The sequence below is a fragment of the Acanthopagrus latus genome, chromosome 17, assembly GCF_904848185.1.
Source record: "Acanthopagrus latus isolate v.2019 chromosome 17, fAcaLat1.1, whole genome shotgun sequence".
NCBI classification, from domain to species: Eukaryota; Metazoa; Chordata; class Actinopteri; order Spariformes; family Sparidae; genus Acanthopagrus; species Acanthopagrus latus.
The window spans coordinates 7983872-8008405 of NC_051055.1; the positions used below are offsets into that span (position 1 = coordinate 7983872).

The 24534-nt window shown below is 43.1% G+C and overlaps 2 protein-coding genes across 3 annotated transcripts; one reads left to right on the forward strand and one right to left on the reverse strand.

Moving 5' to 3' along the window:
* Positions 1-1080: 1080 nt before the first annotated feature.
* trhra (thyrotropin-releasing hormone receptor a) lies at positions 1081-9492 on the reverse strand. Its single transcript, XM_037074452.1, has 2 exons — positions 8389-9492; positions 1081-2270 (listed from the first exon to the last, which is right to left on the reverse strand). Exons 1-2 carry the CDS (start codon positions 9193-9195, stop codon positions 1827-1829), a joined length of 1251 nt encoding a protein of 416 aa, XP_036930347.1. The 5' UTR covers positions 9196-9492; the 3' UTR covers positions 1081-1826.
* A 12382-nt stretch (positions 9493-21874) lies between these two features.
* LOC119006447 (transmembrane protein 74) lies at positions 21875-24237 on the forward strand. 2 transcript variants are annotated; one of them, XM_037075170.1, is made up of 2 exons: positions 21875-22004; positions 22874-24237. In XM_037075170.1, exon 2 carries the CDS (start codon positions 22941-22943, stop codon positions 23763-23765), a length of 825 nt encoding a protein of 274 aa, XP_036931065.1. In that variant the 5' UTR covers positions 21875-22004; positions 22874-22940; the 3' UTR covers positions 23766-24237. The 2 variants fall into 2 exon arrangements, with proteins under 2 accessions (XP_036931065.1, XP_036931066.1); XM_037075171.1 differs by lacking the exon at positions 21875-22004 and adding an exon at positions 22273-22319.
* Positions 24238-24534: the final 297 nt, after the last annotated feature.

Here is a 24534-nt window from a genome sequence, read left to right on the forward strand (position 1 = left end):
AGCAGGTATAATGAATGTCTGTAATGTGTGTCCTTTTCTTAACACGGGCCTTTTCAAAGGTCGTGTAATGCCCTATCTGTGCTTTCTCTCTTGTAGCGAGATTGAAATGTCACGGTGTTGTGCATTTGGACTCATTTGAATTACATGGTTTCTGGCGGGAAGCTGCGAGAGCAAAGGGGAAAGACTTGCCGTGAGTAAAACCTGGACACCGCTGAGTAGGTGTCCCATGGTACCCTCGGGCTAGACGATAGATAGGCCATTTTGTCAATACAAAAATAATAAACTTTAATCCACTGTAGATAAATTGACAAATTGACCCAGCCTCAAAACCAAACTTTTTTTTACAACAACTAGAAAATCTAATCATTTACACATTACATATGACTTGTTTTATAAGTGATAACGATGTCACCAACCATGTTACTTTTCTTACTTAAGATTTGTGGTTTAACACACAGCCAGCCCCCAGGTTGGAGGGATTTCCTTGGGTAAAGACTGATGTAAGCCGTAGTGACTGCGTGATGTCCCTTTAGCAAGACAGCTAAGAAAACCTTGGAGCTATGGAGAGTCACATTTCCTTTTGGCAGAGGCTATGCATCCCCCCATACTTCCAGCACCTGGACCAGGTACACCACTCTGTGCATCAAGTTTCAAGATAAGTCAACACCCAAATTGTCAAAGTAACGATATAACAGATTAGTAACTGTGGTGTAATGTCAAAATGTAACTCTAACACAATGCCCCCTTTCCAGGATAGGCACATGCTATTGTTTTGGTATTGTTTGGTAGTTCGATGAGAGACAAGCACTTTTATAATGGAAAAACCTTTAGAATGGCGTGACTCTTTCTCCTAAAGCCTTGTTGGTGGCAAAGATGACGACAAAGTCTCAAATAGGAGCTATGGGCTAATGTACATTTAAGCGGGATGCTGGTGGGGCAGAGCGCTTGTACTCTTGCCAGTAAGTAGACCCAGCCACAGGAACAGGTAGGCTAACATATTAACTGATGAAGTAACCTGACTCGACATAAATGTAATCTCCATGGTTGTAAACATTTTCACACTCCAGGATACACTGAGAGAACGTTTAAAGATCATCTGTTTATTTTTGTATAAATCATTAGTTATTCTGACTGCAGCAGCACATGCAATTCTTGATCACCATTCTGACTGTGCATCCAACGAGGGAATCTCGAGCTCATCAGAGAACGGTGACGTAATTAATGTCTTGATTAAACTGTGATGAAATGTTTTGCCATACCCCCCAGCCCTATAGAGCCAACTGCTTAAACTTTCCACTGTTAAATGTGACATATTTACTTAAGGGTCTCTGTTGGACTGGAGAGAGAATCCAGTCACTTAACCATAGGATAAACTCCATGACACTAACTGCTCTCATGTACCTTTTTCCTATAACAGTTTAAGCTGAAGTTTATTTCTAAGGTGTCTCTGCATTTTATCAAGAGGATAAATTAAATCACATCCTGTGTTCATATGGTGAGTTCGACATTTCAGACAACTTCCTCTGCAGAATTGAATAATCGCTTTTGTATACGTATGAATCAATAAACTGTACTTTCAAAAGAGTCCTGAAATCTCCTTTCACTCATTTTGTACAAAATGCTAAAAGGCCTATGGGTCAGCTCATTTCACAGCATCCAATTTAGCTTTTGGCAAATGGTCCTGTGAAATAAAAGAAACACTTTTGAGTGAAAACACCTTGGAGGAATGAAATTGGAAGTGTCTGGGTATGCATAATGAAAAACTACTCTCAAATGTCCCACGGGTGAATCAATGCAGCTGTCAGAATCCTTTTTTAGGTGGAGAGTCAGGCGTTGACATCACCCCCAGACAGGGAAGGCTCCTTGAATGGCATTTTCTTAGCACTTGGCAGGATGCTAGCAGGTAAGTACTGATCTGACTGCGTGTTTAGCTCGTCGTCCATTTCCGTGGTGAAGTGGTCGGGACTCTCCCCATTGGACGTCTCCTTGATGACGCTGTAGGTCAGCGCCACACTGTAGGACGGGGGTTTCTCCATGCGCTGAGGGCCACAGTGACACAGCTTCTTGAAGGCAGCGCGGAACTTCTGAGACATGGCGTTGTAGATGACTGGGTTGATGGCGCTGTTTAGGTAGATGCAGAGGCGGCAGAAGAGCAGGAACCAGGTGTCCAGATAGGCCTTGTCCAGGAAGGAGTTGACCACCACTAAGGTCCGGTAGGGCATCCAGAGTAAGGCGAAGAGGATCACCACCACAGCCAGCATCTTTGTCACCTGATGAAATTCAAGCATGTGTTAAATAATACAAGAAATCACAGGAAACAGCTCAAGGCACGTGGTCCAGAGGTCCTTTTCACAGACCTTTTTAATCGTCATAGCCGGAAAAACACAGTTGTGACTGATAACATTAACAATGGTTTTGTTGTCTATTGTCCCAGTAATCCATGACAGTGTAACAGTGAACCAGCACGCACAACACCAGGACCCTGAAGCTGAAGCAGCTAAGTAATCATTATTCTAGTATATTTTAGTAGTAGTTGTTATTTTACACTTGTGCCTTTCCCACTCTCACACGTAAAACATCTTCAATAAATACAGGCCTTTTTCTTTAAGTTTTTTTGGGAAATGATATTCCTTTTTTTCATACCATTTATTGTTAGCATTTCTTTCTTTATTTACATTCAGTAACTACCTCCTTTTATAGTAGCTCTCATTCTTAGTGGCAGATACTGCCATTCTAATGATCCACCCATGCACGAGGGCTGCAGCCAAACACATAGCCCAGGTCTCCCATTATGCAATGTGCTGTGTAGATGATAAGTTTGCTGGTGAAGTTCCAAAATGAAAATGTGACTTTTTGTTAGTGTTTGTAATACGTCTGTTAGGAGCATCCTGGTTCTTTTCGTTTTCACACTGGTTTACAGTTTTTACCATCAGTGAAGTAGGAGTCACCTTTTGAGCTCAGCTGTAAACACCATTACAGGTTACATATAATTGACAGTTATAGCTGGCAGCTGCAGCAGGCGTTTATATATGTATAAGCACTTAGATATGCCATTATTTAACTATTCATTTACAGGGTGAAAACATTTGCTGAACTGAAATCTCTGTTGTAGGCATTGTTTTTATGCAATGTAAATGTGTAATTCTGCTAAAAATGTAATTGTAAAAGACTGTATCAGTTCAAAGTTGTTATTTTACAGTAATCCATTGTTGAATTATGTACAGTACTTTACTGTAATTGGAACTGCCATTGATGTTAGATTAACCTCTGTTAAATTAACCTCTCTTTACACATTTCTTGGTGCTGTTGCTTCACATTAAGTCATTCAAGTGGCATAACAGGTGTAGGTGTTATTGTGAAGCTGTCACAGAGGACATATACCTGTATACGATCTGTCTGCATTCAGTTACCACTGAAAAAAGATGGCTCTACAAGACAAAATCTAGTTTTGTAATTTGTTTTCAGTACAGGATCAGTGTTTGTTTGGCGCACTGTGATCGGCCACAGCTGTTGTTGTTCTGTTGCATTTCTGACAAGGTAGATGACTCAACAAGTGAATTCTGGGACCTGTAGTATGAAATCAAAATGCAAAAGAGATGATCGACAGATCAGAGGGACTGGAATCTAAAGGACTGTAACTCTAGGGCCTGTGATAGATGCAAAGTGTCGTCATGACACGCTGTATCTTGTCTGTGAACACAGCTGCCGCTCCAACTAAAACTCAACTTGTGAGTGTGTTTAATGAGATTAACACGGTGCGGCCACGCTCCTGCTCAAATATTGATGGTGTGACTGGAATTTTGGTCGGGCTTAATGCCAGAGAACCAAATTCAGAGGAGGGAAACCCTCCTTTGCTGAATATTCAGTTTGATGCTTTGCTTCAAAGCGAAACTTGAATATCCCAAAAAACGGAAGATTTCACTTCTCATGTGGGTGCAAGACAAACCACAGATACCCAAAGTAATCTATTATCCAGCGCACACCAGGGTACTATTAGATAGACACCAGATGCTATATTTGAGGCTATTTTATCAACAATCACCTTAAAAACAACAAGGAGCGAATGACGCATTTCCCATGTTGCTTCATCAGATGATTGATTTTTGGGTCCAAAAAGCCATTTAGATAGTACTCCAGCAGTAATGACAAAGAGTCAAAGAGTAATGACATTTGGCAGAAGGTTAGTTTCACTGCCTGCCTTCACAGTGGGATGCATTCATGATCAACAAAGTGTTCAAAACAGATCATATTGGCCCACAAATGAAAAATGTATTAAAAAGCAATATAAAATGTAGAAAAAGTCCCCCCCACTCAATCTTTTCTTAACAATAGGTGTATTAACACACAGAAATGATGACAAGGTAAATAGTTAATAGTGTGCATTCTTGAACATATTGATTGGTCAGAGCTGGAAGATGAAACAAAAGGGCTGCTGCAGCTTTAGGGGCATCTCCAGCAGGTGACAGAATGGAAAATGAGGTGATTACATCATTTCCATCTTCATTACGTCTGTTGTGTTAACCAGAAATACAAAACGTATCAATGTAGTAAAATCTAGGTGAAACCATGTCAGTTAAGGGAAGCTGTTTTACCTAACTTAGCAGTTAACAAGATCCTAATCCTGGAACCAAGAAGACAACTAAACCCAGGGACTATCGTTCACTGTATACAGCTAAGCCTTGAGCAACTACTATGTCCAGCATGACACTAACAAACACTAACCAGCACGTTTCTACACCCTAAACCAGAGTTTTGGGTAGGAGAAAAGCTGAGTGATCACACGGTATTGGGGTTGATGCATTATGGGTGAAGATGGAGTGCAGGGGAACATTGAACAGAGGTATTATAACTGAAGCTGTCGTCCTGCTGAACACCTGTTGATAACTGCTATCAACAGCTTTCAACAGTTTATCGAGGAATGAGGAGGATGACGAGTGGTGAGGATTTAGACTTTTTTGCCAATGAAAAACACAGTCTTTAACAGTGTTTCCACATTGAGCTGGCTGAGCCATGTAGCTAACAAAACAAAATAAAAGAGTGCACTCCATCGTCAGCAGTGAGGTGTCAGGTTGCCTAAATAATTCATGAAATTCTACTTATAGGATGTGCTACTGCCCAAATGTCATTAGCGCTGAAGTTCTGTGGACACTTCCCAGAGTTTCTGGCAGGTTGACTGAAAAAGAAGCTCGGCAGAGCCGTACCGTGCAGAGTCCCATCGCCTAGAACAATAGCTCATTCACCACGGCGACCATGAAAAAAAAGACTATGAATGAAGCAGGAACGGCGAACCAAAAGACAGGCAACGCCGTCCTGCTGATGCTGTGATTTTAGGTACAAGTCAAATTTAGTTGAATCTCTCCTTGAAGCCATTTGCAATATTTTTGGGGAGAAATATGGTCCTTTTGCCTCGCAGTTTATATTTTAGATTTGTGATCCCACGTTTCTGCAAAGTTATCCCTGCAGAGTTGTCAGTTATTTGTTGGAAATAAACTGACCACAAACAGATCAAGACATGTCCTATGACTTTTTCATTAGGAAATATCAAATGTATGTAAAAATATATTTTAAAAATATATGACAAGTTGTAGGACATGTCTTGTTCATTTCTTTTGGGGGAAAACCTGCACTGTACACCAGATCACAATATTTTCTGTGCGTAAACATCATACAATCTTTGTTTTAGGTGTGAATTTTTTTTTAAAGACAGCGAAATCATTTTCTGTGTAATAAAAACAGTCTTTCCAAAGAGAGCAACATCGCAACCTGAAGATTAATGCAAATACATCAGCATCGTAGACCTTTCTAATTGCAGCTCTCATAAAATATTCACTATTTATTCATGAGCTGTTGATTATTTCAAGGTAGCAGGACTAATAAAATCGGTATGCACGATTTGAACAAAGCGCGGGTTAGTTAATATAATTACCGGATCCTGACGTGAAACGTGTATGTAATTAAATCTTATCCATATTTATACTGTGTCGCCTCAGCTGCAGCCAGGTGAGTCTAATTGGATTGGATGGGGCGCTGACGGTGTCATCAGTGAGCGAAATACTTAATCTGAGCTCCTCAGTACTTTTTGACCTTTGAGTAATTCAGTAAGGTGCACAGTGCATGGTGGGAATTGTTCCTTTGGTGCGCAACTGACCACCAGGAACACGTGTGAGTATGTGTTTGTGGGTGTGTCGAAAAAAACACAACCTAGTGTGTGCTGATGGAGGAAAAGCCTTTGAAATCTTTGAGTTGGGGCTGATTAGACTATCCAATAGAGCATGGAGCCCCCCTCAGGGTACCACACCCCCTGTCATTCCAGGAAGGCTTCTTCCACTGATCTGATCAACAAACGTCTAGCTCTGCTATCTACCTGTGTGGGTGTGTGTGTGTGTGTGTCTAGCACAGCATGTCTGTGCCTTCAGAGGATTATGTTTATGTTAGCAAAGTAGGAACTCTTTAAAGGGCGTTATAAGCTTTTAACAGGATGAAGACGATCTCAGAGGAAGATGAAACACTGGACGGATGTGTCTGCGACACGAGCTCTGCGAAGGAAAGCTCTCATCCGCATGTAATAAAGCTTGATCCCGAAAAAAACTTGCTGTCTTTTCACTTTTGTCAGTTGGACACAGCTTGCAGTATGAGGTGCTGTGTGAATTTATGTTTCAGAGTTTTAAAAAGGCTGGTCAGCTCTATTCCACCAATAAAATAAAACAGAAAAATAGTGGGAGGGCAGACTGAGTTCTGGCTGGTTTTGCACTTCACTTCACACCAGACTCAATATGAAGGTGAATGAGTGCTGGCAGCACTTCATTGCACTGTGTATCAGACTGAGTGCAAACAAATTTGAATATAAAGTGCATTTAAAAAAAAAAAGATTGTATGTATGAATAATGTATGCCATGCTCCTGCAGACCCAAGGTCTTCTTTATCAGCTCAGAAAACAAACCAAACATTGTTTCATCACTTTCCCCGCTGCATGAGAGGAGCTTATAAACATTTCTGACTGATGACTCGTTTCAGAGGGAACGCCATTACATTAATTCTGTTTGGATGTTCGGTAGAGCCTGACTGATATCATCAGCCGATATTGGCGTATCGTTGATCTGTGGCGGACTTTCTCTGACGACAATTCAGACAACACGTTCTCACTCCAACATGTTAATGACTCTGTGATCCATCAGCAATAATGCACGATATGCAACGTCCAGACTTTCAAAATAAAGCTTGCTGACAAACATATTACAGCTATGAAATGTTAGTAACACTGTTAAACTTGCTTAGATCTAGGAAAAGATAATACTTTCATTTTAAATAACTACATTCAATCACTTAACAAACTGGTCAAGTAAGTTAAGACACATAATATAGCATGCCACTCATGTCAACATAACTTCATTTACGTATGTTAACTCACTCATGTCACATAACTTCAGAACAAATTAGTCAAACTTTGAAGTGGAGGGCCACTGGCCAGGCTGCTGTATTTGACGTGTTAAGATTCAGAACAGGCGTAGTCTGATATGCACAGGAAATCTTCTTTCTTTGTAGATTATAATGTGGAAACAGATGCTTGGATGATTTTATAATTAAAGTTTAATGCTCAATTTTAATGTTTCCTGCTTCTGCGACATATCTCTCTCACAAATGTTTGATTACCAAGTTTGAGGGGAATAAATGTGTGTATATCATCCAATATCGGAATTTTTGATCCATATCGGCATCAGCCCCGAAAATCGGTCAGGCTCTGGTGTTTGTGTGAGAGACTCCAGCTGTGCTTATATACAGCTGATTTTTATATGCACTGTATCTGAGTGGTGTTTAAGCAGCACATAGCTTTGTTCACAAATGATGGGTATTTTGATGGATCACTGCAAAATTTAAAAAAAAAAAAAGAGAAGAAATGTGTATATTGGCATTTAAGTGGATATATAAACTTTGTATTCCCTAGCACTGGTGGATTTGCAGCAACAGTGCCGTCAAGAGAACCTGACAGTGCCATCTCTTCACTATAAACACAGTACATCACCACTTCCTGCACGCTCACACACAGTTGGTGCCCTTCTCATGTTTCTCGCCCCTGCCCCTCAAACATCCTGTGTCCACTGTCTCCTACATGGATATCAGCCAACAAGATATCGGTCGGCTTTAGTAAATCTGCCCGAGTGTTTGGAGTCAGTGGTAACATTATCTAACTGTTCCTTATAGTAACACCATTTTCCCCAATAACTATAGTGAGTATGTTAAAATGTTTCTTCCCCCTTTTGAGCATGAGAGGGTTGAAAAGCATCCCTCAAACGTGGAATCTACCCATCTGACACCTGTGGTGCAGCTGTCCTCACTCCCCTCCTCCATCACCACACAGTGACCATGTGAATGAACAAACACTGTTCCCACCTGTCTGCGGGACGCAGCCGTGGTGCTGCTGGAGGAGCTGGCTCCGATCATCCTCCCTCCCTGGCTCGTCTCCTTCCTCCACTTCTTGGTGCTCTCCTTCGGGTGTGAAGGCAGCGGGTTGAGGAAAAGTATCCGGGCGATCAGTCCGTACAGAACCGTGGCCAGCATGAGGGGCAGCACGTAGAACACCGCGAAATCCGTGAAGTAGATGGGCAGGTAGTGAGTCCTGGACACCTTGTAGGCGCAGCTGAGCAGCACCACGTTGTCGTACACCAACTTCTTGGTGTCCGACAGAAAGAGCCACATGACGCAGTAGACGGAGGTGAGCGCCCACACCAGCATGATGATCTTCTTGGCCCGGGATAAAGTGCAGAGGAATTGCGCCTTGATGGGGTGGCAGATGGCGATGTAGCGCTCCACGGTGAAGGCGGTGATGGAGCAGGAGGACGCGTTGATCCCCAGGTACTGGAAGTAAGTGATCCCCAGGCAGCCCGCGTACCCGAACACCCACTGCCCGTGCAGGGCGTCGGTGATGTTGGGCAGCCCGGCGGCGGTCAGGACCATCAGGTCAGCCGCGGCCAGGCTCACCAGGTAACAGTTGGTGGGAGTCCGCATGTGTTTGGTGGTCAGCACCACCAGGATCACCATCACGTTCCCCACGATCCCCACCCCGCATATGAGGGACACCAAAAACACGCTGACCACCTTGTACTCAACTGTGTAGTCAGTCCAAACACCCAGGGTCTGGTTGTCCTGCAGCGACGTGTCGTTCTCTACAGTCATGTTCTCCATGGTGAGGTTCTCCATGACAGCAGGAGCGGGCCGGAGCTGTGCGCGCTTTGGGGGGGGACAAAAAAAAAAAAAAAAAAACTCACAGCACAGAATCACTAAAAACCATCGCAGCAGCCCCGCGACCACAGATCCTGCAAAAACTTCCTCTCATCCAGATAGGACCCCTCAAACTCCCGCGCCAAATCCAATGTGTGATCATGCAAATCCATCAGATGAAACTCCAGAACGTCTTCCACATAGGCATAATTCAGAAAAAGTCGACTGAAGTTTGAAGGGAGAGGAGGTGTTGCAGGCAGCTCCGCGCCCTGCTCCTGTCTCACTGCTCACACAGTTATGACTGAGAGCTTCCTGCAGAGCCTCTCTGCTGCTCACAGCCTCTCTCTCTCTCTCTCTCTCTCTCTCTCTCTCTCTCTCTCTCTCTCTCTCTCTCTCTCACACACACACACACACACACACACACACACACACACACACACACACACACAAACACACCGGTCAGAGTGAAGACACACTCACAAGGCTCACACTGTTGAGGACATGCAAAAATGTTCTTTGTATCATACTACACACTCATGAATACAAGTTGGGTTGTGAGCAGGTACAAAATAAAACCTGCACTCTGTAGTTTTGTGGAAGGAATCTTTATCAGAAGAGAAAGATCTTCACTGACTGTATTTGTTTGGTTGTTTGTTGGGTATCTTTTTTAATGTCTAAACAAACTGAACGAACAAATTGACCTTAAAGGACAACACAATCTCATACTGGTTTACTTTGTTTATATGTGGCGGACCCTGCCACCTCCCTAGCTTCAAACAGTGTTCTTGGGACCTTATTTTCCTCTGAGAACTGTTTGTTTATTCACTCGTGATGAAAAAACTAAAATAAAATTACAAGGTTTGTGTCATTACCCCAATGATATGGTAAATGTAACAATTCTGGCATTGAATTTCCCCTCCAAAGCTACAGAATGCCCCTTTAACCTCTTGTATTGAACATTTATAACAGTATATAAACAGACAAAGAAATTATTTACAACACACTGTAACACATTCGTTTGAAAGAAATAAAAGAAGCTTTAATTATTGTGTTACAAACATTTTTATTCATGCATTTGTTCACATCATTATTCTAAGGCTACACTGACACAATTACACACACACATTTGCATTAAAGGTGCAATATGTAAGAATTGGCCACCTGAATGAGCACTGATAGGTGTGGTGGTCTGACTGCAAATTCAGATATCAACAGTCTTTTCCCCAGAATCAATGACTATACCTATCAAATCATTTCATGCACAAATTCAGATTAATTAACAGGTGAGTTAAATTCTTCTCAACTTGTGAGAATTCATTGTATTTATTCTTTCATTATGCATCATGGTTACTGTTATCTCAAGCATTAACTAGTCATCAGTCAATGATGCTTCATGAGAGGAGTAAAAGGGTAAACCTGAATATGTCCTGATATCTGTTTACAAGATAAATAATCAGACATTTTAAATTCAGATAATACACACAATACTGTCCAGGTGCATCAAATCACGATACAGAAATCTTGGCTTTATCTTTGACAGCAACCGTAACAACAACAGGTGAAATCAGTCAGTCATTCAGTCGTGCTTTCTTCAACAATGCAACATCACAAAAATGAGAGTCCAAGCTAATCTAGAAACTGTCATATACAAGCCCTCATTATATCCTGGCTGGATTATTATCATTTGCTCTATTCCGTTCTCACTCAACACAACCTCACCAAACTTCTACTTGTTCAAAACGCTGCAGCAAGGTCACTCACAAAATCTCACAGACGAGTGCATATTTTAGCACATCTACATTATATGGCATTTAAAAAAAAACATCCATCAATTGATTTATATACCTAGTCTGAATCCAAAAAAGATCATCTACTTTCAAAGCAGTTCCAACTGTTCCCTGAAGATATTGTACAGCACACTGAGTGAAATATTCAAACTTAAGTCTCGTGTCTTTTCTGACTGTGCCGTTCCATCAGCTGGAGTTACTGTCGATGTCTGCATAAAATGGATTTTAGCCAGAAGTCAGCGTGACATTTTTGGGTTTCTTTGGAAGTGGGAGCTCAGAACATGGTTCTGTAGATTTGATCGATGTTTGGCTGCTCAGAATGAGTTTGTACTGACTGAACCACAAGATCATCTCATCATAAACACTCCATATACAACACGCCATGTTCACACTAATGATATAACATTGTTGTAAAAGGGTGGTAATTTTATATGATTTACTCCTAAATGAAACACATATTAGATGGATGTAAACGCTGGGGTAGAGGTTAAACAAAGTAAAGATTAAAGGCATTAATTTACAAAAACACACGACTGTACATTGATGGAATGACTAATGTGTCATGCACTAAATAGTGCCCAGCCCAAATGAGCTTACATGACACTGACAATAACAACACAAAGAAGGGTCCATACAATCTCGTAACATGTGATTCTTCAAATGCAAAAGGAGAGCATAGGCCATATGAATCAATAAGAAGAAAATGTATTATTATGTTGGCTACAGTGTTGCTCTCTGTCTTAATAGCCATGCATTCTCTATAAATCTGGAGAGAGAACAGAATAAATCAGGCTTTTTTACCTTAATTTTCTCAAACAAAACAAACACTGGTGATAAACAGAACATGTACAATAAGCAGTTCATGTTAAAGATGTTCTGACACCAGTTATTCCCTCTGACTGAGAATATATGGGTCAACTCCAAACGCTGAAAAGTAACTATATATGTAAAATGTGACTAATTCCATTTTCACAAGTTCTCTCCGAGTAGAAGTTTGATGTGCTTCTCAATTATTAGATTCGTTTCCATTGAATTATACCATACACTTCTACTTCAATCCACTCTGAAAGGGGAAACACTATATTTTTTTATGCCAGTACCTATATGTGACAGCAGACATCGCAACGAAATAGTTTGCATAATGAGATTAACTGACACAATGTATGATGCGTATATATAATATCATCTATTGTTACGGATTAAACTGCCTGAATCTGAGCTAAGCACTGCTTCAAGGGTAACGCCACCAATTTTACACGTTAAAGCGCATGTACAGGCCTTGGGGAGCGCTGCTGAGTATGTGGGAAAAGTCTGAAGCATTATTTTTCAAGTTTTGAAAAGAAAGAAGAACAAAAAAGGCAAAAGTCTGTCTTGCTGTGTCGATTTTGATCTTTGAATTAAAAAGATCTCCTGGTGCATACATTACAAACAGAAAACTGGCAGTTTATCAGATTACATGCAGCTTTCTCTGGAGCCACTAAATGCTTTATACTGCTTATTCACACATGCAGTAGTACATCCCAAGACCTGCAAACACCCTTACATATGTAAAATTGGGTTACCCTTTAAACATAAATGACAAACAGTATCTTACACACACTACATGTACCTGCAGGAGTATTCCTGTTCATAAACTGAGCGATAACGAAAAGCTGCCACTGAGAGTGTTAAGGTCCCTGTTGCTCAGCTGCCAGGTGCCACAGGATATTGAGGATATAAGAAGGGATAAAAAATGAAGCCATAAAACACAATAAAATCACTCTGAACCTCTTATTGAGTCCTTCAGGCACGCCGTGACCCTATTACAGGACTATTACAATGATGGAAGGAGACACAAATGTCATAAGAAGGACCAAGGTCACTGTATAATATCACATTTCGGCTCCATATCGTTATGATGTGTCATTTCAAGTGGTGGCTCACACTGCTCACAGCATGACTTGGCATCATGGGAGACATGACTCCAGCCTATTTGTGCCACTTTTTATGCACCCTTGGTTTGAAATTTAGTGCCGTAATACACATTGGCGCTATTGAAATTGGCTGACTTTCATGTGAACCATGTGTTCAGTGTAGAGGGGAAATTGGGTGCCTCTCTACCTCTCTCTTCCTATGCCTGCATCCAGTTGACTTCTCACACCTCATCGGCGAGGAAAGGAAACGAACATCCCCACTGTTAGACTACAGCATCGCTATGTGGAAAAAGAGGGACGAGTTCTCAGGGAACAACACCCATGGGTGGCATTGCGGCGGCTACCCTCCCTATAGGGGCAAACACCTGTAACATTCGATGGAGGAGCTGAGGGAGATCGTGTACTTCTGCCGGAGCTGCCTCTCAGTGGCAGAGGGAGAGGAAGTCCTCCGCTGTCTGCACTCATTTCCATCTGCAGGATACAATAACTATACGTGATTAGCACCCAGCACACAAACACACACACACACACACACACACACACACACACACACACTGGTGTTCAAGGTCCCGTAGCAAAAAAGATAAACAAACTGGCTGAGGTTTCAGGCAGTCACTGAACACAATCTACAGATTAGTGTGATTGTTATTCCCGGGGAAACTGCATGGGCTCGAGTGAAAGAAAAAGGGAGCGAGCACTGGATGAAAACCACTCAGATCTCAGCACAGTAGGCGCTGCAGCTGTTTATATTACTGTGTGCAGCCTTCCCGGGAGGCTGGTTTAACAAGGAGAGCTGAGCAGTGTGCAGGAAAATAACTGCCTAGAAGGAAGCGCGGCTCTTTCTTCAGGCTGCTTTTTGAACTGTGAGCAGATTATCCACACAAAAGTACGATTAGCTGAGTGTTAATGCCAGTGTTTTTTAAAAGTCAGCGGTGGATTTCCAAGGTTCTTGAGTGCTCCCGAGCCTCCTAACCTCCTTCTGGTGAACCCCAGGATCACTCCAAAGATTTTATGTCGGCTTGCACGTAATTTACCACGTCGCATTAATTCATTGTCACTTCTGTATTGATCCCCGCTCCGTCTATTGCTCCGTCAGAGTAGAGCTAAATGAGGTGTTCGTTTCAGGTGGGACAGATCATCACTCCTCGCAGCAGGGGGGGCGAGAGGTGAAATTCGCAGGTGGCTGACAAATTTTGTAATTGCTGCCTTTCGAAAGCATAAACCGGAGGTGTGAGAAACAGCAGGCGTGCCAAGTAATTTAAAGTGAATATTGATTCTGTTAATTTGAATGGTTACGCTGTCTGTACTTCATCACGGATGTAATAACACTGGGGACAGAAACGCATGTTTGTTACATGCTAGGCCTCTAAATCTACCAATAAAGTAGCTTACAGTGAATGCTGGCCTCATTATACCTTAGGATCATAAAGGCAAATCCATTGATTCATAGATTATTGAACTAAACAAAGTCGTTCAATTGAATTGTTTCCATCACACTGAAAAACACTCCAGATGTCTACTTAAAGCAGTTCTAATTGCTATTTCATTTTTAAATCTTAAAAGAAAAACATAATAAAAAACATAAGAAGCACATGAACATAAATATATAAATGACAATATGAAAGTGGATTATCCCCTGTATCTGCAGCTCCGCTCTGCTTTCAGGTGAGTTTCAGCTCATTGTAACACACTGGACTGGTTCTCTCTCACTGCTCTCAGTGGCTGTTTTCAGGCAGGTAGAAGCTCTAAGTGACTGACTGGTGGAGCATTTTTTAGCTAGAAAAGCCCAATATTTCCCCGAGAGACCAAAAACAGAGCTCAAACTGGAACTAAAATTGCAATTACTTTTACCAGCTAGGCAGAAACACAAATACAAATACATTTTAGTGTTGCTTCATAACTGCTGGTTAAGTAAAAAAAGAAAACGCTTTCTAACAGATTCTGCATATCAATCACTTAAAAGATGATGAGGCATTGCGACCAGTTCATGTCTGGTGCTGCCAAGTGGCCGAAGAATATATTATGTATTTATTGGAGTATGTTTGACCCCCTTTTCTTTCAGTACACTTGTTTATGTACACGGCCCACTACAGCAGATAGCTGTATTCACCTAGTTGGTTTGCCATCTGCTAATACAGTCAAAGAAGAAGAAGCAAACACACAGCATAGCAGCACATCACCTTGTTTTGATACACTTGTGTTCACACCAATCAAACGGACCGGACTTGGATGGTGTGTTCTCGGATCAGAGCCTGGGATCCTGTGATGTGAAAGCACCCTTAATTATAGCATGGCTCATTTTTTTTCAGATTAGCACTCATTTGTTTTTCTGCCAGGACTTCCTTAGGAGAAGATTGATTGAGAGTGGAATCAGGAAGAAACAGCTGGCCTGGTTCAGAAGCTGAAGATAACAACATACCCCGGTGCTTCTGAAGATAAGCATTTAACACGTTATGTATTTTAATGTTTAATCCCTGCAACAACAAACAAAAATATTCCCAGCTCAGCGTCAGTGTGTGTAAATAATGTCTTCCGCTTGGTTACTGTAACATCTCTGCAGCAGCACGTTACTGTAGTTGATTAAGGTGGAGTTAATTCTGACTACTTCGTTCACTTGTGGTGTAAACTTTAACAATGTGTTGTGATTTATAAGATGAGGAATTCAACAGAGTAACTGTTTGTACAAAATAAAATAAAATAATAACACTTTTCACACACATAGGGCTTGATAAAGTATTTTTCTAGATATGACTACACTTCTCTGTTAAATGTGGCGTAAGAGAAAAAGTATGAAATTCCCGGATAAAAGAATTGATTAAAAGTATAAATAGTAAACGGTGATCATATACAGTAGGTCTACACTGCCACCTCATGGTCACACGCTGCTACTGACACATCAAACAGGAGGAGAGTCACAGTACATACAGTAATTTGGACTAAGGCTCATTTCATTAAGATGCTATTGATCATGTATGATGTTGAGGTCTATTGCATGAGACTGTGTTCACATTTTAGTTGCGTTAAGGTGTCATCACATTTCTATCACAGTAGCTGCAGACAGCTTTATTTGAAACTGTTGTACCAAACGTAAGTATAAGCCACTTCCACTGGTACACTGGGGTGAAGCCAAACAAACAACTGCAAAATGTGTCTGAGCTCTTGGAAACAAACTAACTTGGATTTTATATCTCTTTAGCTTTAGTGCTGTTGAACTCTTTTAACATGACGCTCCGGGTTTGTGCTGAAGGTTCTCCTCCCCTTTGCCTCCACATTCATTTACATTTATGTAAATACGCTCCTTCACACTTTCCTTTCCAGGCTGATATTTCACCTCCAGGGATTTGCGTCTTTTGCAGAGTGATCAGTGGAGTACATGAAACAAAGCACTTGCACACTCCACGCCACACTCCTGCACAAAACAGCGCAGCTCCCCCCATAATTTACTGTTAATCTTCTGTTTAACTTGCAGTGCTTGCTTTTTATCTTTCTCTGTGTTTTTTTTTTTTTTTTTTTACTTTGTCTTTTGCTTTGTTTATTGTTTATGCATCAAATCAAATCAAATCCCCTCGCACTTGGCAATAAACCAGCTTCTGATTCTGAGAGCCAGCCGTTTAAAGCTGTGAGGAGAGTACCCTTCCTTTGTGTCTTACCAATCTTACTTGAATATCTTCAACAGTGACTCTGTTGATATAATGCATTTTTCATCCATGGCAGCTTTTAAGAGAGATTTCAGGGTAAACATCCCAACAGAAATTCCGAGGCACAACTGCACCGGTTGCAGCGGTGCCAGCAGACTACTCAGTGCTTGGCTCGCTGTTTTTCACCAAAAAATAAATAACGTCTTTGGCCTGAATTCAAGACTTTCTCATCTACCTAATGAGTGAAACTCATCCCATCCCATCCCATCTGCACCATACTGCTGCTCTGACTTTGCTTACCGTTCAGCCCACACAAGGATACATAGAGCTAGAATGAACTTGACTGTGCATTTGTTAAAACAAACGGGATCCGCTGGCTAAAGCAAAAATGTTTGTTGTGTTATAATCAGGAATTGGAATAGCTGTGAGAGATAATTGGCACTCCTGATGGAGACGGAGGGGCAGAAGAAACGAAGAGACAGTCATCATCAAGAGCCATCGAGAGCGCTGTGATGCTAAAGCAGCTGTGGCGTGAGGGGATAACATCGTGTTAATTATGATAAAGGGACGATAAAGAGAAGAAGGGCCGACAAAATGGCGGAATTAATTATCAGAGTCGGCTCGCTTAATTACCAAAAGGCTTTTTTCTTTTTCTTTTTTTTTCCTTTTTGTAACGTCTTGTCTTTGTGTGAAGCATAAATCTTTACCTGGACACTCACACACACACACACACACACAAACACACACACATACAAGGCGCTGAGAAAGCCATTATTATCCTTCCATTATCCCACAGTGTCTGTGTTGAGGTCAGCCACATCACTTCAATTAGGACAGTCACTGTAAATGAACTTGGAGGTCCAAGTGCTGAATATTTCATAACAGTGTCTGACGCCACCACCACACACAGCCTGTCAAAGAGTCATCCTGCTGTCTGCATGCACTCTCCTCTCTGGGAGGCTTTTTAAGAGGGGTTTGCGTGCCAGACATCCCAAACAAACCCTGGAGACTGTACACACCTGCTTATTAATAATCTACATAGCCTGCTGTCGTGACCCACTACCCTGCCGGAGACCTTCGGGTGCTTTCTGGCTGCTGGTGGTGAAAAAACTTCCCGTACTGTTTGTTTACTTTAGACTAACAACATGTTCATCTCTTTCAGTGTGAAATAAAGCTCCTAAATTAACAATGAAAGCTGAATAGATTTTCCCCTCTTTCAAATTCTGAGTCTTACTAATTCATTTGACTCTTTTATCTTGAGTCCTGGACTTGGTCGCAGCAGTTATCCAGCTGTGTTGCCTATATAAGCCTCTCAGACAATGTCGGATTGTGGACTTCTTTGTGAAGGTCGGATTTTCCGCAACGGTCCAGAGGATGTGACTTCATGCATGTCCTGGAATACCTGGTCCCACTGCCTCACTCTGCTCTGCTAACAGAGAACAACGGTAGCTGACGTTACTTTAGATATGGATTTTACTAACATAAACTAACAACCGGCTTACCAAAATAATTTATCAGCTCTTAACAATGCGGCATTCAAGTTCAAGTACACCCCCCCACGGTCCCTGTCAAAGTGCTCAGGGTGTCGACCTGGCCTCCAAATTCGCCAGGTCCCATCTGATCGGGCATCCGTGGGATGAGCTGGAATAAGTCTGATCCATCCAATCCCTTAAATGGGGGCCAGTTAATCTTAATATAGCCTGAAGTGAGATGTCCATGCAGTGGTGGCATCTGCTGCATTAAGTGACGCACCAGTGCACAGACAAGTTGTGACATATTTATCGTGAAATAGTAACAAACCCTTTTCTTGCCTGTAGCACTGCATCAGGTTTCCTTCATATGAAAGGCACCACTGATGGTGCCAGTAATGGAGATTTAACAGTCATATTGCCAACGCTTTATCATTTTATAGCAGTCCCAATATTTGGTACTTGCTATCTTTGGTAGCTGAATGTCAGAATCTCTCTGGACTGACTCTGCAGTAGATTGAGGTCATTTGTTGTCCAGAGTGTGGAGACTGGCTCCTAATTATAGTATTGAGAGCAGCTCGGGGCATTCCCCTCCCAGCTGCTTTGAAATTGCACGCTGTGTGAACTCCCAAGTTCAGTTTTGAGTGCAGGTGATGTATCAATCCTTCCCATGAAGTTCTGTGAAAAACAGATGCGTCCGAATACATAGTATCGAGAGTTGGGGTTTCACCCTGGATATCGGTGTTAGTGTCCCTTGTGAAACCAAAACTAACTGTTGACCTGTTTTTCACTCAGTCTGTAACTTAGTGGGTGTAATGTCACGGTGCTGCTGCGACAGCCGGATTATGTGTTGTCTGTTTTCCTATGTTTCTCCTGTCTGCCCGAACCCATGACCACCTGCCTGCACGTCCCAGCCAGTCGGATCCTCGCACCTGCCTTTCCCCTCAGCTACACCACGAAAATAATCCTTTTCCAACTTGCAAGCCCTGTCTCCCGTCGCTCGTTTTGGGTTAACAAAGACTCAAACGTAACATGTAACACACAGTATAAAATGTCTTACATCACAAACAAAACTTAAACTTAGCTTAAAGCATCCACGAGAAAGGTTCCTTTTGTGATGAATCTGGCGGCCCCTGTGGACAGAATGGGAAATAAAAATCTGGATTGTGTTGGAAATATTTAAACTGTTTAACTTTTCCAATACATCAATAATCCTGATCAATGCATGAATAATCAGTATATACTCAGTATACTCAGTAAGTATTTATGTCTTAAGGTCAGGATGACTTTGTTGGAAAGTGATAGATACGGGACATCATAGAAAAAAGGGTGTTTAACCACAAAAGAAGGAGGTAGTGGCACTGGTATGAAATGTGCTAAGGGTTATCTCCCATGGAGAAAAGAAATATTATGTACATAAAGAAAGATACCGAGTATATGGAGGATGACATTATGATATCCAAAGCTCAGATATAAGTTTTGGTTGGGAGGAACTTGAAATTAGACTTTAACCATTAGCATAAATGTGAGTCCTACTTACACACCTTCATCATTGAACTTGTTTGTCTGCATTTATTTTTAATGAAAAAGTGGATGGTGATCAGAACATCAAGTGAAGATTTTCTTTTTCACAATCTGGTTAACACATGCATTTGTGTTGGACGCAATATGAGGTAATATCTCTATTAGTAGCTATATAAAAGTAATTGACGAAAAAAACAGAACTTTGTTTTCGTATTTCTCACGCACCTTGGTTAGCCTAAATGTATACAGATTTAGTAGCTCGGTAATAGTAATAGTAAAGCTAAAATATATCAACATTCCCGAGTAATGTTTTGATTGCACCAACCTGGTGACTGGCATTATGGTAAGAACAACTACTCAGAAAAAGCCAATCCTCTGACTGATGGTCTTGTGGGCTTATATAATTCATATACAGTAGAAGCATCAGTATTGAATTGGGGTTATTAATGAATAATTCACACACCCACACATGTACTGTCCTGCTCTCCTTCACACTCCTGCTGCTGTATCAGCAGGGATCTCCACTTCTCCCCTCCTTCACCTTCTGACATCTGCTGCTAGCTAAAGGAAAAGCAGAGCTACGTCCACGTCTCATGGTCTTTATGCTCCGTGTGGGGATCTCGTGGCAGGAGACGCACTACGAGGATTTATAGCCATTAGAAGCACCCACTCCCCGGCCGCCCCTCCTCTTCCAAGCCTGGTGCCCTTGCCAGGAGGAAAAGTGGTGCACTGTTGCAGACAGATAGCATCTGATAGTTGGCTGTTGTTGCCCCTCAGTCGAGCACACAGTCAGCTCCCGGATCTCCCCTCGCTATCTCTCGGCAAGACGCCGGCGGGAGTTGCCCACAATCTGACCGGAGCGTACCATAAAGCGTTATGACTCCCTCTCTGCAAACTAATATCTGGAACAAAAATGGTGGAGTACATCTTTGTCTTTCCCTCTCCCTCTCTCTCACTCTCTCTCTCCCTCTCCCTCTCCCTCCCTCTTTACTCATCTGTTAAATGGAGTCTTGTTGGGAAATGAGCCAAAGCTGTTCACCCCAGCCACCAGGACTCCAGGAAAAAGCGGGGACTATATTTATAGCTGCTGCCTGGTTGCGCTAAATAAGGTGGAACAGTCAGCGAATAAATATTGAGTTGAAAGTGGGGATTAAGCACTTAAAACACTGATGGAGGGTGCAGTCGATTGACAAAGTGTCGCTTTCCACGAAAATCTTAAGTCATTCACAGCGTTAATTGTTTATCAGTTATCTTCAAAGATGCAGCCAACAGATTTAGGCGCATGTGGGGTCAGAGACAAGACGACCTATTAGATCTCTAGATTAAACCTGGATTAGGATGGTTTTGACATAGTGACCAGTAATCTTCTGAGAGCGCGGGGGGGAACAGATGGTGCATGATACACGCGGTTTAACAATGTTGTTTGCATGGCACCGCTGGATATTGTTCTGATATGATGTGGCCATTAACTTACAACATACAGTGCGGATTAGTACGCACGTCGCTGATCCTCAGTCGTGAGGTTCTTGCTTATTTGGTCTGACATCATTAGAAATAACCTCACTCTATATAGATGTACTGTACAGTGTAAACAGTATGTCTCTCTTCTGTGGGTGGATGTGTTATATATTGATTTCATTGTGCTTAATGGAACAAAATTTTACATTGACTTAATTTGTGAACACATTCAATGAAATAACAGCGTTGACACGTCTTTTTATTGTGTCTCGCAGATTTGTGCTGAAGGTAGCATGCGACAATTACTTTTACTCTGTTGAAATGCTGCCCCCTGTTTGTTCGGAGTGTGAATTGACAGGTCTCCAAATTTTACACATTGCACCTTTTACTGCACATTATAAGTGTTTATCTCGCCTGGCATCAGTATGTCAAATGTATGGCATTCAGTTCTGACTTGATTGCAACCTTGTGGCACTTGAGCTCCTGTAAACTCCTCTTCAGAGACTCATTCTATAGCGATATATTTACCTCCTGACCGATCCTTCACCTTTTGGGAGCTTAATACTTGCACACTGAGATTTCTGCAGCATCTCATCCTCCTAAAAAAGGCCAATGCCAGTAAAATACGATGCTCGGTCCCGTGTGTGTCTCTGTGTGTGTGTGTGTGTGTGTTGAGTGGCTGCTGGTGATCTCAATCGGCTCACAGATAGCTGCGCTCCTTTCAGCGCCACGGCTCGGGCAGCTGAGGCTGTGTGTGTGTGTGTGTGTGTGTGTGTGTGTGTGTGTGTGTGTGTGTGTGTGTGTGTGTGTGTGTGTGTGTGTGTGTGTGTGTGGGAGGGACTAACAGAGAGCTCGCCTCAGTGCAGCACCGAGCAGCCCAGAGAGGACTACAGTCAAAGCGTCCACACTGATACGGCTTTCTCTATTAATCCGTCCCCGCTGCGTGAACTCCGGTGTCTGTGAAGAGGGATAGGGCGGAAGGGATGCCGAAGTAGCGCGGTGAGTGTATTTCTGCATGGGTGTGCAGTCTGAGGAGGTTTGTGTGTGTGTGTGTGTGTGTGTGTGTGTGTGTGTGTGTGTGTGTGTGTGTGTGTGTGTGTGTGTGTGTGTGTGTGAGGGATTAGAGCGGAATAAAAAAAAAACGGATTGTGCACGACTGGTCCACCCCTCAATGCGGAGGAGCATCTCACATCTTCTGCTGAATTCAGATAAAGTGTGCGGGAGTGATCCGACGCGTGCGGTAGAAGTGTGCGGTGGATTTAGCACGGGGAAGTGGCAGCCTTATGGAACAGTTTCATCCGGATGTCCTTGCAAGTAGACCAACTATTATTATTATGTACATAATTTATGCGTGGTTTAGTTTCACCTCCTGTTCTATAGGCTGTGCCGGGTTTTTTTTTGTTTTTTGTTGTTTTTTTTTTTAAAGAGAGAAAAAACAGTGTCGCTTAATCTCGGTTTATACGTGGATTGTTTCTCTAATTGGATACAGAGGCATTTGGCTAATCACAGCCTCTGTTAAGCGCCTTTCAGAAGGGCTGCACGGATTTCTCCTAACCGATCCGATCAACTTTCAAGTGGTGTCCATTTCAGTCTAGCCCACACGCTGTCTCAAGGCAGGTGCATTTTGCGCACCGTTCCAAATTACGCACGCAAATGTATTTGTTTGTGTTTGTGTATTTGTTTTTTCTCCACATTGTGGATCTAGGGTTCCACGCTCTGCTATGAGTGTAATCTAATTAAGATGCGCCATATAACTTAGAGCTGCTGTGTGTGTGTGTGTGTGTGTGTGTGTGTGTGTGTGTGTGTGTGTGTGTGTGTGTGTGTGTGTGTGTGTGTGTGTGTGTGTGTGTGCGCCCCCCTCTTATTAGGGATGCTGCGCGGTGTCAACGTCGTAGGAGGACGGCTCAGAGTGAACCAGCTGGAGGTGAAACACGAATGGCTTCTCCGGAGCTGCTTCCCGCTGACGAGGGAGGCAGACAGCCCGACCATCCCGACGTCCTTGACCGGGTTTCGAGCGCGCTGCACATCCGCAAGTCAGGCGGATCAACAGGAGGTGCGCTCCCGGGGGAGGGCTGCTGTAACCCGGCCCGCGGCTGCCACGACCGGTGTCATTCAGCGGCGCCAAGGACGGGTAAACTCGGTCCCCTCGGCGAGGAGAAAGTCCGGGTTTGTTGCGACGAGGAATTAGAGACTTCTTTCACGTACATTGATGAGAATGTTAACCTGCGTCTGGCCAGCCCGGATACTAGTTATAAAAGTACTCACAGGCCCGTGCGCAACGGCGAGCCGTGCTCCGAGACTTTCCCGGAGCTTTCCTTCATGTCCGAGGATGATTTGTCCTTCGGGGAGGGCTCCGGGAGCTCTGTAGACTACGGCTTTATCAGTGCAGTCACGTTCTTAGTGACCGGGATCTCCTTGGTGATCATCTCCTACGCCGTCCCTCGGGACGTGGTGGTGGACCGTGACAGCGTGTCGGCGCGGGAGATGGAGAGGCTGGAGATGGAGAGCGCCCGCATAGGTGCCCACCTGGACCGGTGCGTCATAGCGGGGCTGTGCCTGCTCACGCTGGGCGGCGTGGTGCTCTCCACGCTGCTCATGATCTCCATGTGGAAGGGGGAGATGTACAGGAGGAAGGTCATCGCTTATTCCAAGCGCTCGGCCAAACAGTACGGCTCCATCAGCCTGAAAACTAGATCCAGTCCCAGCCACTCCTCCGCGCACTTGTCCCTGGAGGAGGAGATAGAGGAAACTTTGACTTGAGATGCTGCTCTGCTTGTGAATCTTTTTTTGTGTATGACTGAGGAATTAATGCCACTCACACACTCTCTTTAACATACTGTAGCCTGTAACTGTATTCAAACATTCACAAAGTGTAAGTCTGCCGCAACTTGTTTTGTCCTCCTACTGTAGAAATAGCTCAGACGCTGTATTGTATATCCACGAGGCGACGGAAAGGACAGGAAAAGCACTCCAATGCGAAGTGAGCAATGACCTGAAAAGCATTATGTGGTATCGAATTGGTCCCAAGTGATTGAAAAACGGCACCAAACCACGAAAGCGGAACCGAGAATGCTGAGAGCTTTGAGTCACAAACACTGGATCATATTTTTCTTCTTTTCCTTTTTTTTCTGCACCCGGGATACAATCTCTGAGAGCCTCCATTTATTATTAAGGCTATTCATATTTAATGCGAATGTTTCCAGCAGCGAACTTGTGCACAGACACATTTCAGGAAGTACGCGGAGTGTGTGTGTGTGTGTGTGTGTGTGTGTGTGTGTGTGTGTGTGTGTGTGTGTGTGTGTGTGTGTGTGTGTGTGTGTGTCCCCGGGGCAGGAGAGTGGGCGCGCGCAGGGGCGTAAAGCTGTCCCCGTCCACCGTGATGTGGGACAGTCATCTTCAGTGGCCCGCACGGTAATATCCAGCGACAGTCCCTCTGTGGTGCAGTGCTGAGGTAAGCCAGTGAGGACCCCCCACGGCCTCACGCGTCCGAGCCAAATATCCACGTCGGTCGGATTGTAGTGAGCAGTTT